The 15,679-nt window shown below is 31.0% G+C and overlaps 1 protein-coding gene across 3 annotated transcripts in view; it reads right to left on the bottom strand.

Moving 5' to 3' along the window:
* The window catches only part of DPYD (dihydropyrimidine dehydrogenase), a 707,946-nt gene that overhangs the window by 537,977 nt on the left and 154,290 nt on the right, over positions 1–15,679 (bottom strand). For all 3 annotated transcript variants that reach the window (XM_006919549.3, XM_025038477.1, XM_006919548.3), the window contains one exon: positions 11,984–12,071. In XM_006919549.3, the coding sequence (XP_006919611.2) occupies positions 11,984–12,071 (88 nt within the window). The remainder of the gene's footprint in view (positions 1–11,983; positions 12,072–15,679) is intronic.

Raw genomic sequence — 15,679 nt, forward strand, 5'->3', positions numbered from 1 at the left:
GGAAACCATATGAAAGAAGAGGACAGAGATCCAGGAATAATGGACTCGAGCAAACTAACAGATGTGGAGTTCAAAACACTGGTCATAAAGATGCTCAATGAACTTAGGGTAAGTGTAGATGAATTCAGTGAGAACTTTAACAAAGATAAAAAATTTTTAAAAATGGAAGTGAAAATTATAAAAGTCGAAATGAAGAATACATTATCTGAGATAAAAAGTATATTAGAGAGAATCAACAGAGTGGATAAAAAAGAGGATCGAACCACTAACATAGAGGATGAGGAAGTCAAGGACATCTAATCAGAACGGCAAGAACAAAGTAACCAAGAATATAATAATAATATAAGGACCTATGGGACAAAATTAAGGGTAACAACATTTATGTTGTAGGGTTACCTGAAGAGGGAGAACAAGTTGAAAATATATTAGAAGAAATAATGATGGAAAACTTCCCTAACATACAACATCACAAAGTTCAGAGTCCCCAAAAAAATGAACCCAAAAAGGCCCATCATAATTAAAGACGCATCATAATTAAAATATCAAAGGTTAAATACAAAGAGAGAATCTTAAAAGCAGCCAAAGTAGTTACCTACAAGGGAGCATCCATAAGACTAGCAGCTGATTTCTCAAAGAAACTTTGCAGGACAGAGGGCTTGGCACAAAATATTCAGTGATGAAAATCCAGGATCTGTAACCAGGAAATCTTTATCTAGCAAAACTATCATTTAAGGTCAAAGGACAGATAAAGAGCTTCCCAGGCAAAAATAAGGTAAAGGAATTCATCACCACCAAGCCAGTATTACAGGAAATGTTGGAGGGACCTCTTTAAGAAGAAAAAACATGTATCAAAAACAGGAATAAAGAATGGTAATAACTACCTATCAACAAGTGCCTCAAATGGAAAAGAATTAAGTGTTCAAACCAAAAAATAGGGAGGCTGAATGGATAAGAAAACAAGACCCCCATATATGCTGCCTATAAGAGACTCACTTCAGATTAAGAAACATACAGACTAAAAGGAAAGGGATGGAAAAGATATTGCCTTGATGGACCTAGAGGGTATTGTGCTGAATGAAGTAAGTCAGATAGAGAAAGACAAATACCACATGATTTCATGTACATGTGAAATCTAAAGAACAAAATAAACAACTACAACAAAAATGGAAACAAACTCATAGATGCAGAGAATATTTTGAAGGCTACTAGATGGGAGGGAGGGGCATTTTGCGGGGGATGGTGCAAAAAGGCAAAGGGATTAAGAAGTACAAATGGATAGTTATAAAATAGTTATGGAGACATATAAAGTGTAGCATAAGGGAAATAGTAAACAATATTGTAAAAAATATGTAAGGGGGAAGAGAGGTACTAGATTTAGTGGGGTGACCACTTCATGAGTTATAGAGACCTCTAATCACTATGTTGTACAACTAAAACTAATATATTGTATGCCAACTATAATTGAAAAAAAAACTCAATGAATTGTACATTATAAGTATGAGCAACTAATTGTCTATTATATTTCAATAAAGCTAGGGGAGAAAAAAGACATAGGGTGGCTGAATAGAAAAGAAAACAAGGCCCATACACATGCTGTCTACAAGAGACCCACTTCAGATCAAAAGATATACACACAGACTGAAAGTAAAAGGTTAGAAAAAGATATTTTATACAAACAGAAATGAAAAAGAATTTGGGATAGCAATACTTATATCAGACAAAATAGACTTTAAAACAAAGGCTATACCAAGAGACAGAGAAGGACATTTCATAATGATAAAGGGATCAATCCAACAAGAGGATATAACTCATACAAATTTACACCAAAAAACCCCCAAACAATCCAATTAAAGATGCGCGGAGAGTAAAAAAAAAAATGAAAAAGAAGATAACAGTGTTTTCATGTGCACGAATATTCATTAACTATCATTTTATTAATTATTATATGAGAGGCTTTTGGTAAGCACCAGATATGTATGAAGAATCAGTATTGTTGTCTGTAAATTGTTCTAGATAAAATTTTTTTTTCAACTGTACCAAAACCCATCCTTTTCATACCTTATATCATTGTTCAAACAATGATTCCTTTAAAAGGCTTTACCAATGTTTTGGCCATTTTCCAACTAGAAGCATAATGCTGGAATGTTTTCTTTATACAAGATCCTTTTGATTATCATATTTGTTAATATACATTTATGATAGTTGTATATTTTTCTGACACATATCTTTTATAAATTTTTTTTATCTTCCTGAGGTTTGAGATCATGTCTAATCATATTTCTTGCCTGTAAGCGGTTGGTAGAATATAATACTAGAAACTCACTTGATTAACATTTATCTTTTAATATCAATAATAAACATTTCTATAAAATTCAAAAAGAATAAAGTGGTGACAGTTTTTAAATAACCAATTTGAAGTAAATAATGTGAAAATCTGTTGTGAACATTAAAAAGCCCATATTATCTGGAGAAAATAATAAAATGTGCAATATATTTTGTAAGAAATTTATTGGGTTATTAAAAGTCAGAGATACACACTAAAATGCAAGATTATTTTGTTTAGGATATAGTCGAGTTTGTATATAATAGTATACCATAATTTACGATATAATTTTCTTCAAGGAGATAGGATGTCTTTCTACATCTAAACTTCTATTCAAATATAAAAAAAATATGTTAGAGTTAATGATCATTAAAGCTAAGGCAAAAAAAAAGCAAGAGTAGAAAATTACAAGTATCACATATAAATATTACATAACTTAGAAGCAAATGAAAATATTAATTTCTGAAATTATTGAAGGTGAAGTAAAATTAATATTGATAGACTCCCCATGATACACTACATAAAAAACACTAAAAGATTTTTTTTCTAATTTTATATCATAAATTTTATATTTCATTGAGGTTCTATTTCCTTACAACCCAACTAAATTATATATCTTGTTAAAGGCAACCAGAATTATGGATTAAATATAATTCTTTTTACTTGAACAGATAGAAATACACATACTATATACTAAAGAGGTATTTGGTTTCTAGGAGTTTAAAGTAGAAATTTAGTGTCTGGATGTACTATTGCACTCACATATCTCCCTCTTCTGAAAGATGTTATAGTGGAAACAAAGCTATATCACACATGTTACTGGCAACTTAGCAAATAATTGAAAATTATTCCATATCTGATTTAGTTTAAAATATACTGGATACTAATATTTGGCAGCACAGAGGAAAACTTTTGATGCTTTTGTCATTTCTTTGATGCTGTTGTCATTTCTTTATTTTTAAAAAAATTCATTTATTATTTAAAGAGCAAAAATCTTCAAGTCAAATGGTTAGCCAAGTTTTAAAAATAAATTTATGTTCTCAATAACTAATGTAAAAGCGAAATTATAAACTGAAGGTGAGAAAGAGCTCAAATAATCTCACCCTAAATAATCTTAACCAAAACAAAATTTGAAACAAACTCAGTGACTGTTGTTGAACGTCATACATGTAAGATAATTAATTACTCAATAAAGACAGAATTTTATTATTTATGCTATTAGAGCTAAACTGTAATTTAACACTCCTATTTTCTTCTATTCAAATAAAATAAAGTCAGACTATTTTGTGAGGGTTTGCTCTTCACTGACAAGAATGAGAGATTTCTTAATTGACAGGATGTTGTGGTGTCTACCACAGTATATTATTATATTATGGCTGATAACCACCTGTCAGCCACTATTTGTACAGTAGAGGGAATTAGATTTATCAGAAAAGTCTCCATTCCATGTACACTAATTTAAACCCATTACTAGTTTCAAAATTATAATTAGTTTTGATTATAATAATTTACTTAAAATTCTTCAATTTATCAAAGTAGTTTTCAAAAACTAAAGTGCAATTTCTTCAAGAGGAAGTCTATCATGTTATACATTTTATCCATCATTGAAGATGTTAACAGTACTTACAAAACTGTCACAATAGCAACTGTGTGGCTTATTTAGCACTTCATATTTTAATAATGACTCACAGTATACATACTTTATTCATATAGATGGTGGAGTGTAACACAGACAAAAGCACACTGGGCAAGAATTCAGGAATATTCATTTAATTATCAAGTGGTTGTGTGACCTGGGATAAAACACTTAGCCTTGCTGGGTTTCAAATTTATTTTTTATACAATGAAATAGCTTGTTAGATTAAATTTCATTTTTCTAGATTCTGTCACATTAACTTTTACTTATTAATATTAAAATGTTATAACAGAATTTTATGTATTTATACAGATTTTGTCTTGATTATATTAAAGGAAAATGTGATTTCAGTTTAATTTACATATACATATATAAACTACATATCATTGTTGTTTTAAAAGTTTAAAAATATTTTAAAACATATTTTAAAATATTTACAAAAATTAAAAATTAAAAAAATATTTACAAAGGCATATGTTTAAATGTGCCCATACATACACACAACCACAAAGTGGTACTGTTTCATATAAAACTGACTTAAGCTATACAGTGAAAATTTTGCTTAGTTATGCTGACATGGCTTTCAAGTTTTATATTGCCTGCATTTAATAATGGATTAACTAACGAGACTGAATTATAGAAGGTTTTTCAGAACTAAATGTTCATCTTTTGAAGCAAATAGGAAGACAAGCAGTTACCATTACACATTGTTTTGATTGATTAAAAGTAAAAATGTAACCTTTTAAAGGCCCAAAGGCATATATTACAAACAGAAATGAGAGAGATTTTGCATAAGCATTAATGGTTTACTAGACAATGTAACATCCACATCTTTTTCAGCACAACACATTAAAGATGGAACATTTTGAAAATAACATTCCAGTCCTTTGTTTTTAACACTAGTAAATTTAGTATCTTACAATTTACCAGATTCGACACCAGGAAATTATATATTAAAGCTAAAGGTTGAATTCTGGAAAATCCAGTAAATGTTATATCAACTGATAAATGAATGAAGCAAGATGAGCATACATTTGCATTATTAATTTTAAATTAATATTTTATTATAGCCTGAACACAGTATTCAATAATTATTTTGTAGAGCTTTTTTCAATTTATAAAACTAGTTTTACATGTAGAAAAAAGTTAAGATACTCTAAAATAGCAGGAGAATGGCCTTACTCAATGATAAAGAGTATTATACAGCATAATAATAAAAACACTGGTCCTGTAATACATGGACAGATTGCTAGGACAAATAGAGGGTTTGGAAATAGATCTAAATAAATATGAAATTAAATATACAATAAATGTGGCATTTCAAAATAGTGGGAAAATATATTATTCAACTAACAGATTTAGAACTCTTAGTCATTTAGGAAAAAAATTATTCTCTCACTCTACATCAAAAGAAAATCTTAGACTAAGGCCTGCCACATGTTACTCTGTAACCTTTCAGCTTTATTTTATATTATTTTATTTTACTAGTAAATGTTAATTCATTATTTTTATTAAAAATATACATGTTCATAGTAGAAGTAAAATAATATGAAGATTTATAAGTAAAATGTTAATAACTTCTCTTTCCTAAACTTCAATCAACTAAGGAGACTAAAGTTTAAATTGTACCCTTTTATGCCATGCTTAGCTTATATACACATTGCTTAGCTTATATACACATTGCAATTTTTTTCTAAAATCAGTGTCATGCTATTTATATTAAGTAACTTACTTTTTTTCACTTAATAGGGATACATGTTTAGATCAATAAACATAATAATGAATTTTTAAAGAATAAGCCTCATAATATTCCATATATGTAGTAAAACATATTTAGCAATTTTCTTAATGATAGGCACTATAGTTGTCTCAAGTTTTTTGTTACTTATGCCATCAGATGGTGGTATTTTAATTTCTCTAGGAAGAACAAATAATAAAGCATTGCTGGCACAACAGTGTATATATTTGTAACATTCAAATATATTTCCGCTATATACTTCTTGTTATTTCCGTATAATACTTCTTGTTTTCTTCTTACTGCATAGCATAGGAGTTATTGCACTTTTCAATTTCGACAATCATGAGAGAAAACTGGTGTCCCATTCCTTGATTTATATATTTCTGAATAATATGGAAATAGGACATCTCTAATATGATCACTAATCATTTGTATTATCTCATCTAAAGTGTTTATAACCTTTGCCCATGTGTATATTGAGTTGGGTTATTATTCTCATTTAAATTTTCAGGAAATCTTTGATTAACAGAGAAGTTGGAACTTAGCCTAAAACATGCATGGCAAAAATTTTTCACTTGGTTTTAAGTTTGGTTTGTTTTATTTGAAAATGTATATAAGAAAATTTGCTCTCATAGAGTTCTAAAAGTAAAGTCAAAATTATACTAGAACCACTTTTCAAAGAACCCATCATTTTCCACTGAATTAAAATGTCCTCTTGATTATATGTTTCCATATTTACTTGGTTCTGTTTACAGACTTTCATCTGTTCCAGAAATGTGTATTCCTATTCCAACACCATATTGATTAGAGCAGCTTTATAGTGAGTTTTAATATCTGATGTGGCAAATCTTTCGTCTTATTTTACAAAAGTTTCTTTCTCCCATATAACTTGTCGATTACCATTCCAGTATTCACCATTAAAATCTGTGTTTCAATCAATCTAGATTACCCATTAGATCTTAAATATTTATTGTAATTTTTGCATGTAATAAGAAATAGTTATGGGCTATAACTCTTCTAATTTTAAAAGTTAAAATTACAGGCAAAATACTTTTTTAACAAAGACATCATGAATACATCCATAAGCTGTCATGTCTAGAGAATGAAAATGATGAGGCAGTAAGCCAGGGAAATAAATGGAATCATCTTAAAGGCATTTGCCAAACCAGGTGAACATGGGCTTCTATTTTCAAGTCCTTTGAGAAAGCAAATTTAAATCCCTTAAATAAACATGTATTCATCTTAGTCTTCACAGAAGTTCTACAGATAAAACTAAAAAAGGTGCAGTCAGAGGAAAAAAAAAAAATTTAAACTTACAGGAAACAGCATAAAAGTGGAGACAGTAGACATCACAGATGGTACAATCAGACTCACAGAAACTATGGATAGTAGAATTCTGAGTATAAAAATAAGTATTTTTATATATTTTAAGAAATGACAGATAGGCTTAGAAAGTGAGTTTAAGCTACTAGAGTTTTACAAAAGAAAGAGAGAGAGATCGAGAGAGAGAGAGACCTACTAGATATGAAAATTAAAGTTGTAGCTCAAAATTCAGTAGACCATTTTAACAACATATTTGACTATAAAGAAGGTATTAGTAAACCTGAAAATAGAATTGAAGTAAATTATCTAGGGAGTAATTCCAAAAATCAAAGAGAAAAAAGTTTGAAAGTTATGAGTCATAGAGAATAAAGTATGAATGTTAAATAGATAGCTAATAAGAGTTCCAGAAAGAGATGAGAAATAGAGAAATTTCTAAAAATGATGAAAGACATCTATCCACAGATTTAAGAATTTCAATGCGAACCAAGCAGGATATATAAAAATGACTCCAGCTTAGATAAATCATTGTAAAATTGTTGAACACTAAAGATAAAAAGATCTTTAAAATGCCCCCCTCTGAAAACATATTATTCTCAAATGAGCAATAATTAGGCTTTTGTTGATTTTCCAATAGCATCAAAGCATGACAAATGATATCTTCTGTTAGGTAAAAAAATGATATCTTCTGTTAGGTGAAAAAAAATGATACATGCCAACCCTAAATTCTATACATTATGAAAGTATTTTTCAAAAGTGAAGAAATGTAAAAAGTATCAGAAACAAAAACTGAGAGAGTTGCCAGCAATGTATTCTTACTGAATGAAAGAATTTTAAGGATTCACTGAATTTTAAGGATTCACTTAAAACAAAAGTAAACTGTTTCTCATGGAAATTCCAACATGAGAAAAAAAATAAGGAAAAGAAAAACTATATAAATAAATAAATAAATCGGCAAACATGTGAATAAAACTATCCAATATTGATTAATAAAGTATTAAGAACACTACTCATCAAGTTTTAAAAGACAGAATTAACATACGAAAAACATTATCTTATGAGATCAAGAGGAGCTACTTAGAATGACAGTACCTTACTCCATGCCACAAGACCCACTCAGATTAACACCCCAAATGACACAGACCCATAATATACAGGAGTTGTAAAATTTAGAATACACTCAGTCCTAGAAAAAAAAGTACATTTTTTCGCATTTCTCAAATCCCAGTGTCTCAAGTGTAAAGGAAATTGACATATGTATTCAGAAGTATTTCTTTAAACTAAATGGCATTTTCAGCTCTGCAGGATAATGGCTTATTTACTCTCTAGAAGCATAGCAGAGAGAGTTTTTAAAAGTTGTGTTCTCTTAAGTACCATCTTATGGCAAGTAGGTAAGTTTCTGTGAGTCCTCTTGGAATGGATACAGGTGCTCATACTTATTATCTAGCACTAAAAGTGAAGGAGCTAATCATGTGTAGTGAAGGAACCATGAAATCTTATCACTATTTTTTTGTTTCATATATCTAAAATATTCATATTTTTTAAAATATTGGCTTATAAACTGTGAACTTCCTAATATATATTTTTTTCATCTACTTACTCCTGTCATAATATTGGGAGAAAGCCCAGTAGGCTTACATAATAGCTTATAAATTTGGACATTAGTTTCTAGGTACTGGGGAGCCACTGATGTTTTTTGAACAAGAAAGTAATATAATTAGAGCTACGCTTTTAGAAAATTATTCTGGAAATGATCAATGTTTTATTTGATAAGGGTCTAAACCACTTAGCTATTGAATTTGAAAAACAAACCCAAAAGGAGGATGGACTAAATCTGCTGACTGCACTTCTGCTTCATGATACGCACATCATGTGGCATGGATGTGTGTGTGCAAGTATGTGTGTACACATATACTGACAGATCTTTTTAAAAATATATATATTGTTGTCAATAGTATTTATCAATACATTCTGCTGGTTAAATCTTGTTGTTCCTCTGACTTCATGTTACTTTCAATAGGGACCTATGATAAAGAGCCTTTCATTTTACAATGAGTCATTCGGTCAGTTTTTCTCTAACGTGTATTATTAAATTTATGTATCTAGATATAAAAGCCCCATGAATCTGACCACACAGATTCCATAAAATATGCAAATGAGAAATTAATGCTTTGCAATTTAATACAAAATTTTAAAAGGAGAAATATCTCTTGCTTAAAATAAAGCAAATAAAGCAAACAAAGGAACATTTTTAAAAAGTCATTTTTTTACTACATTTATAGATTGACCGCATGCATTCTTATATAAAGTACTGTTGTTTTTTTTTCCCAAAAGAAAACTATCAAGAAATATAACCCGGTATTCACAGTTTGACGGATCTGAAACGTGTACTTCCAATTGAGAGATACAATTGCAAACAACAGCCTGCAAGAATGAAACAGAGAAAAACTAACTGAGGAGGTACAATAGAATTGAGTGTACCTTTGGAAACTATAGCTGTAATCCAGTTTGTAAGAAAATAAAGAATGGAAGTATTGGCCTAAACTCCACTGAATCACAGAAACCTAACACAATACAACACAAGTGACATCCTTTTCTCAAAGAGGCGTAAGGCTCATTGAGTCTGGCGATTCAATTACCCTCTCAACCTGGAAAGAACCCTCCTCCTGAGCGGAGGTCCACTGGCAGAGCAATGTGGGACGGCCTGCATTGTACACAGCTGGTAAATATCTAAAAAGCTGCAGGCTTTGAAAAACAAGAGTCTCTGACCTTTTATGATTGCTACAGTGATTCTTCAATAAAACAGTACTTACAATAGAGCTCCTTAAATGCCTGGCAAAAGATTTAATTTTCAATTAAATGTCTCCAAATATCTTCTCTTCATATAGAAATCTGTTTAAATCAACACCTAAGTGCAATGCTTCATTAGGTAGTAAAAAGTATGGACGAATTAATAAAACAAAAAATTTCCCTAAAATAAACACAATTCTGATCTTGCTTACACATTTTATAAACGTTTATTCCCTTCTGTCTTTTTAAAAATAATTTGAATGAAGGTGATATACATTAATTAGAATCACAAAGTCTTATTGAATTTTGGAATGTCTAGGGAAAATTTAGCTAGCTGGATCATGCTTACAGTCAAGAGTGCCTCCTTGGGTATAATTACAGCCAAAATATTTTAGACTTCAAACTTTAGACATTTTGTTTTACTCCTATTCTTATGAGATCAAGCTTAAACAAATAAGATTTCATATATATGTTCCATATAAATTATTTATTTTTACATATAAGAGAAAGATCCTGTGATGATGGCTGTTTGGGATACTCCAAAGTTCATAAATGAGAGCCCTTCCCAGAATTCATCTTATTAGTTACAAAAATAAATATATAGCATTGATTATTTTCTACTATCTGTAGGATTAAGTCTCAATTATTGAGCATAGAATTCAAAGATTTTCACAACCTAATCCTAATCTAATTGCCTTGTTTCTTTCCCATCATTTCTTTTCATATAATCTAGGATCCGTGCTAGCCACAATGAATATATTACATTTCCTGAAACCTGCCATCTATATATCCATATTCCTGCCTTTTTATATGCTTAATACTCTCCCTGAGTTGTAGCTCTCTTATTTATTTTGTAATATATCTGTAATTGCTCATAATTATGAACTTCTAAAGGCAGTTGTGTTTGGTAGATAGTAGGTGTTCAATAAATAACAACTACAAAAATAATAATCACTTGTATGGTATCTATATAGTGAATGAGTAGGGAATTTAATAATTCCACATCAACAAAATATTTGTTGAATAATTACTAAGTTAGGGATTTTCACATACAAGTATTATTCAGTTTATACCGCAACCACGTAAGACAGATGCTCTCTTTCTTTTGCAAATGAAAATAAAGAGATAAGTAATTTTCCCTGGATTCACAATAAGTGGTCAATCTAAAAATTCAACCTAGACTTCAAATCCTATTTAATCTGACCATGTAGGTTAATATAATGCCCTTTACCTAAGTAATAACCGTTGATTCTTTTGAAAAGCTAAAGCTATATAAATTTATGACTTTTCTCATAAAATAGTTTTAAATAATTGACATATTGAGTAATGATCTTCATATATAAATAGATACCTGGTTGTACAAAGCACATTAGATTTTTGTAGCTTAGAACATAAATGTTAAACCTTATAAAAAGGATTCGCTACATCTTTATGAGAAGACTTCCTTCAGCTTTTGCTCAATTGTTAAAAGATAAGACACTTGGCCAGGAGCTCACAATGCTCCTTTCACAAAGATACTATTAATCATTCAATCAATCAACTGTTCACTTAGTGAATAAAAACTAGGTTTAGCCTTATGCTAATTAAAAAAAAACTAAAGATCAAAATTATTTTTGTTCTATTCATGCACATAAAAGCCTGTTTTGTATTTTTTGTTTTTGCAGGAATTTTTGTTTACAACTCTATCAGTCTCTATGAATTATCACAAATCTTAAATGAATTAACTGAATTTTAGTAGAAGTGCAAGTCCAAGTCCTTTGCTTTGATGTGTCTCGGTGTGCCAGACTTAAAACCAAAGCACATTCTAAAAAAAGATATTTCACAAATTTGAAACGTGTTTTGATAAACAATGACAGCTCCTATCTATAAGCATTTAGCAAGCTTAAACTAGAGTCAATCTAGACAATGAATGCCTGGGTTAAAAGATCATTAATTTCAACATAAACTAATCATTAAGACAATAAACAATAAATTCATTTTCATAATAATCATATCATGACTTGGAAAAGACTAATTAATACAATGTGCTACTTTCTTCAACTATCTATAGAAATCATTTCTTTAAATACTTTCACCCAGTTCACTGAGATGAGATTTATGTTTTAATCACATTATGATAGAGATCAAGATCAAATGCTGTTATTAATTTCATTTGTAGAGCTAAATCTGAGTTTACCTTGTTTGCGATACTTGTGATGAACGATTTGATATCCAGATTAGTTGGACAGCTCTTCTGACAGGGAGCATCTGCACATTTCAGGCATCTAGGAAATGAAATAACGGGATTAAAGGAACTATGAAATGTATATTTTCTACCCTATACACATTTAGATTAGTGTCTAGTAAGAACAAATAAAATTGTACTATTTTTAGGTACAAAATTTTTTAAGCAATAAAGTAAACATATTGTTTCACCTTTTGCACACCTTCAGAGATGTATAAAATAGCACCCCTCAAGGCTAATAACTGCCTTTCCTCTCGGTGTTCCTCCTAGAGTTTACGAGGATCACACCTAAGACACGTTATTCACTCATTTACTAAATCAATTTGTTTCGATCTCTCGCTACCCTGATAACACTTAGAGAATGCAGTCTTTCATGATAAAAGTTTTGTATGCTTTGTAGGCCACAATTATTATACAAGCAAAAAAGGTAAAGTTTCTCATTTTACCACTTGTAATGTCCTTTCTTCCTCCCTTATCCCTCCCACTTTTTCTCACACCTTTCCTTCTTCCCTCTTTCTTTTGCTCCCATCATCCCTCCCTCCTCCAATTTACCGATGTCTTTTAACCTACATACTGTTCCCATGGCAATCGGGCTTCATGGTAGATGCTTTAATGCATGGCCCAGATCCACACTCTTCCATACTATAGCATTTATTCCCTCAGCTGCTGTGCCCTCAGCTGAAGAGGACAGGTTCAACCAAGGTCATGCTCCCTTTCTACATCCAATTACAGGTCAATGAAAGAGTTAGAGGCTCGGTCCCTTTGCCCCATTTGTGGAACGAGTCAGTGGAGATCCACTGTAGCCTTTATTGTGACTATGTCTGTCCCATCCAGATTCCTTCACTCTTATATAGATGTTGATCTGACCTTCCTGCATACTAATCTCGTCTCAGAATCTGCTTCCTGTGGAACTGGCCAGAGGTACGCTCAAACCACCTAGAAAGCTTGGTAAATGTTTCAGTTTCCCCAAAGGAATCCCTTGCAAGTCTGACTGGCCTGGGGATCTGCATTTTGAAAAAGCCTTTGAGGTGATTTTGATATACATGGTTGGATCCACATAGTAAGAATCACGATTCCATAATTACTAATTCAGAACTGAAGCTAATGGCCAGAATGGTCCTTAATTTGTACATGAATGTATGTTCATTCATTTATTAAATATTTACTGACCCCCTGTTACATGGCAGGACATGGGATATGAGAATATAAAAGTACTGAACTAGACCACCATGGTCCTGCCATTGTGGGTGCAGCATGCAGTTTAGAGAACAGACATCTGAAAGGCACTTGTAGTAGACAATGTAAATTTGGGTGGAGACAGCATGCCAAAGGAACATATATGAAGAGCAGTAGTCCAGGAGGGAGAGAGTCAGGAAAGATCTTTGGGAGGAGTAATGCTTAAAAGGGAAGTTTGAAGAATGAGTGTGGGATTTGGAGTTCAGGGTCCTTCAAGCCGATAACCCAAGAATAGAAACACTATGTGCCAAGGTCTGGAGAGAAAGACATGATAGGGTAGGTGAACTAACTTAAGATATAACACTGTCATATTTGTCGGAAGACCAGAACTCTCTTAGAATTTCACTGAGAATGAATTCTACATTGCTCAGTGACAAAGGTGACTAGCTAGCTCATTTTCCATCCACTTCCATGTGTAAAGACCGTGGTTCATTTCCTTCGAGGAAACAATGCCATTCTCCTTGTCATTCTTTTGTGAGTAGAAGAGTCCTCTTCATTATCTGAACCAGTTTCTCAGTACCTAATTAATATCTTGTTTTTTAAATCTGATCTCTTTTCTTTGGTTTGTGCCCTTAGCCTTCTCTCTAAATTAAATTTTACACAATGAGTACCAAAGGCTTTTCAAAAGCAATTGTCTTCTCTGGAATGTAGTCATTAAACCTCTCTCCTATCATTTCTCTAAATGCCATTGTTAGATTCACATCTATCATTTAGTTGAATTCCTACCTTCTCATACTTATGATTTTTTCCCTAAAACATTGTCTCTAAGTTCAAAAATAATTCATTAAAAGTATTATCAGCAGCATACACTGCAAAACAATGCAAAAAGAGTATAACACATTATCTATTTGGTTCTTGATGCCAAAATAAAGTGATACTTATGTGTGTTATCTTTACACGGATAAACATTTTGAGCATTAATAATGGTTTAAAAGGGTTTCCTAACCTGTGGGAAAATAAAATAGCTAAAAATTCAGCAAATAATATGCCATCTTAAATATCTTCTAATTTATAAAAAAGTCATTTTAACAGTATTTAAACATCTGTCACCTAATAGGAATAAAGCAACATATACACATATATGTATATATACATATAGGTTACATATATATACACACACATATATAGGTTGTATATAGGTTATCCTTAATGAAGATACAAGTTGTCTGCTTTTTTAAAAATACCCAAATTGAATAATAAGACAATTTTTTAAAAAGTTATATGTCAGCAGGTATGAATGAGTCAAACTAGTGCCCAGTGTATTTTTCTGTTCTTCCAGAGAAATCTTAAATTCAACATAAACACATTCACTTAACACTGACGATGTAAGGATTTTTAGTTGTGATTATTAAGCCTCTTTACCAAATAATTCTCCTTTTATTATTGAGCTAGTTCACAAATAACAGCTGTTGGAAATGTCAGATGTTAATGAGGCAGGGCAACACAAACCTGAGTTGTAGCATTCTTTTTTTTTTTTTTTGGTGCCATGAATATGCCAGAATGGGCTGCCTCTGATAATAATACCATCTTGCAATTCTCTAAGCGCTCTGCAGACCTAAAGTGCATCAGGCTGCCATTAATCCCACTTATCACTCTGACAGCTCAGTAATTACACTACTGCTATAGCCAGGTAGTCCTAATAAAATATCAACCATTGCACTGGAATGCATACTGGTGAGATGTTTTATTAAACTTGGTGGGGGTTGATCATCAAGTGACATTACTGTTGACCTATTTTTCTATTTGACAATAAGTTATCCTTTGACCATGCCATAATAGATATTACAGAGTACATTTACTGTACCAAATCAGAAAGGTACTGCATTACAATGATGTAGGCAAATGGTGTAAATAAAATAACAGAAATGTATGTCAGAATGTTATTACCTAAATTGCTTTAAATGATTGATACCATGAAAAATCACAGACATAGTACTTAGGGGAATATGTCAACAATTATTGTAAACCACGGTTTTAAATAAATTTTTCCTTACAAGTAACATTTAAATTACACTTGTTTTTATCTTCAGTCTTTTAATTCCATTTATATTTCAAAATTCCTCTGTTATAAAGCAGTTTATTTTTAAATGCATTATAAAAGGCAAAAGTTAACTCAGACAAACAACGATGTAATAATTTAATCCCCAAAGAATTACATTTATACTAAGAAGAGTATATTATTTTTAAAGCAATAAAACATCTTAGATTTTTTTACTAGTGATAAACTTCTTTATTTCCAAATTTAATAAATAGCATAACAATGGACTTCATTAAAAGCAGAGTATAGAATCCTTAATAATGTAATCTTTCATGATTCAAAATGACCATAAAAGTGAATGAAAACTTTAGTACTGCTACTTAAGAACAAAACTATTAAATATATATTTATTCAGGATTTTTCTCCAGGGAAAG

Source organism: Pteropus alecto, unplaced genomic scaffold (genome assembly GCF_000325575.1).
Source record: "Pteropus alecto unplaced genomic scaffold, ASM32557v1 scaffold106, whole genome shotgun sequence".
Lineage (NCBI taxonomy): Eukaryota > Metazoa > Chordata > Mammalia > Chiroptera > Pteropodidae > Pteropus > Pteropus alecto.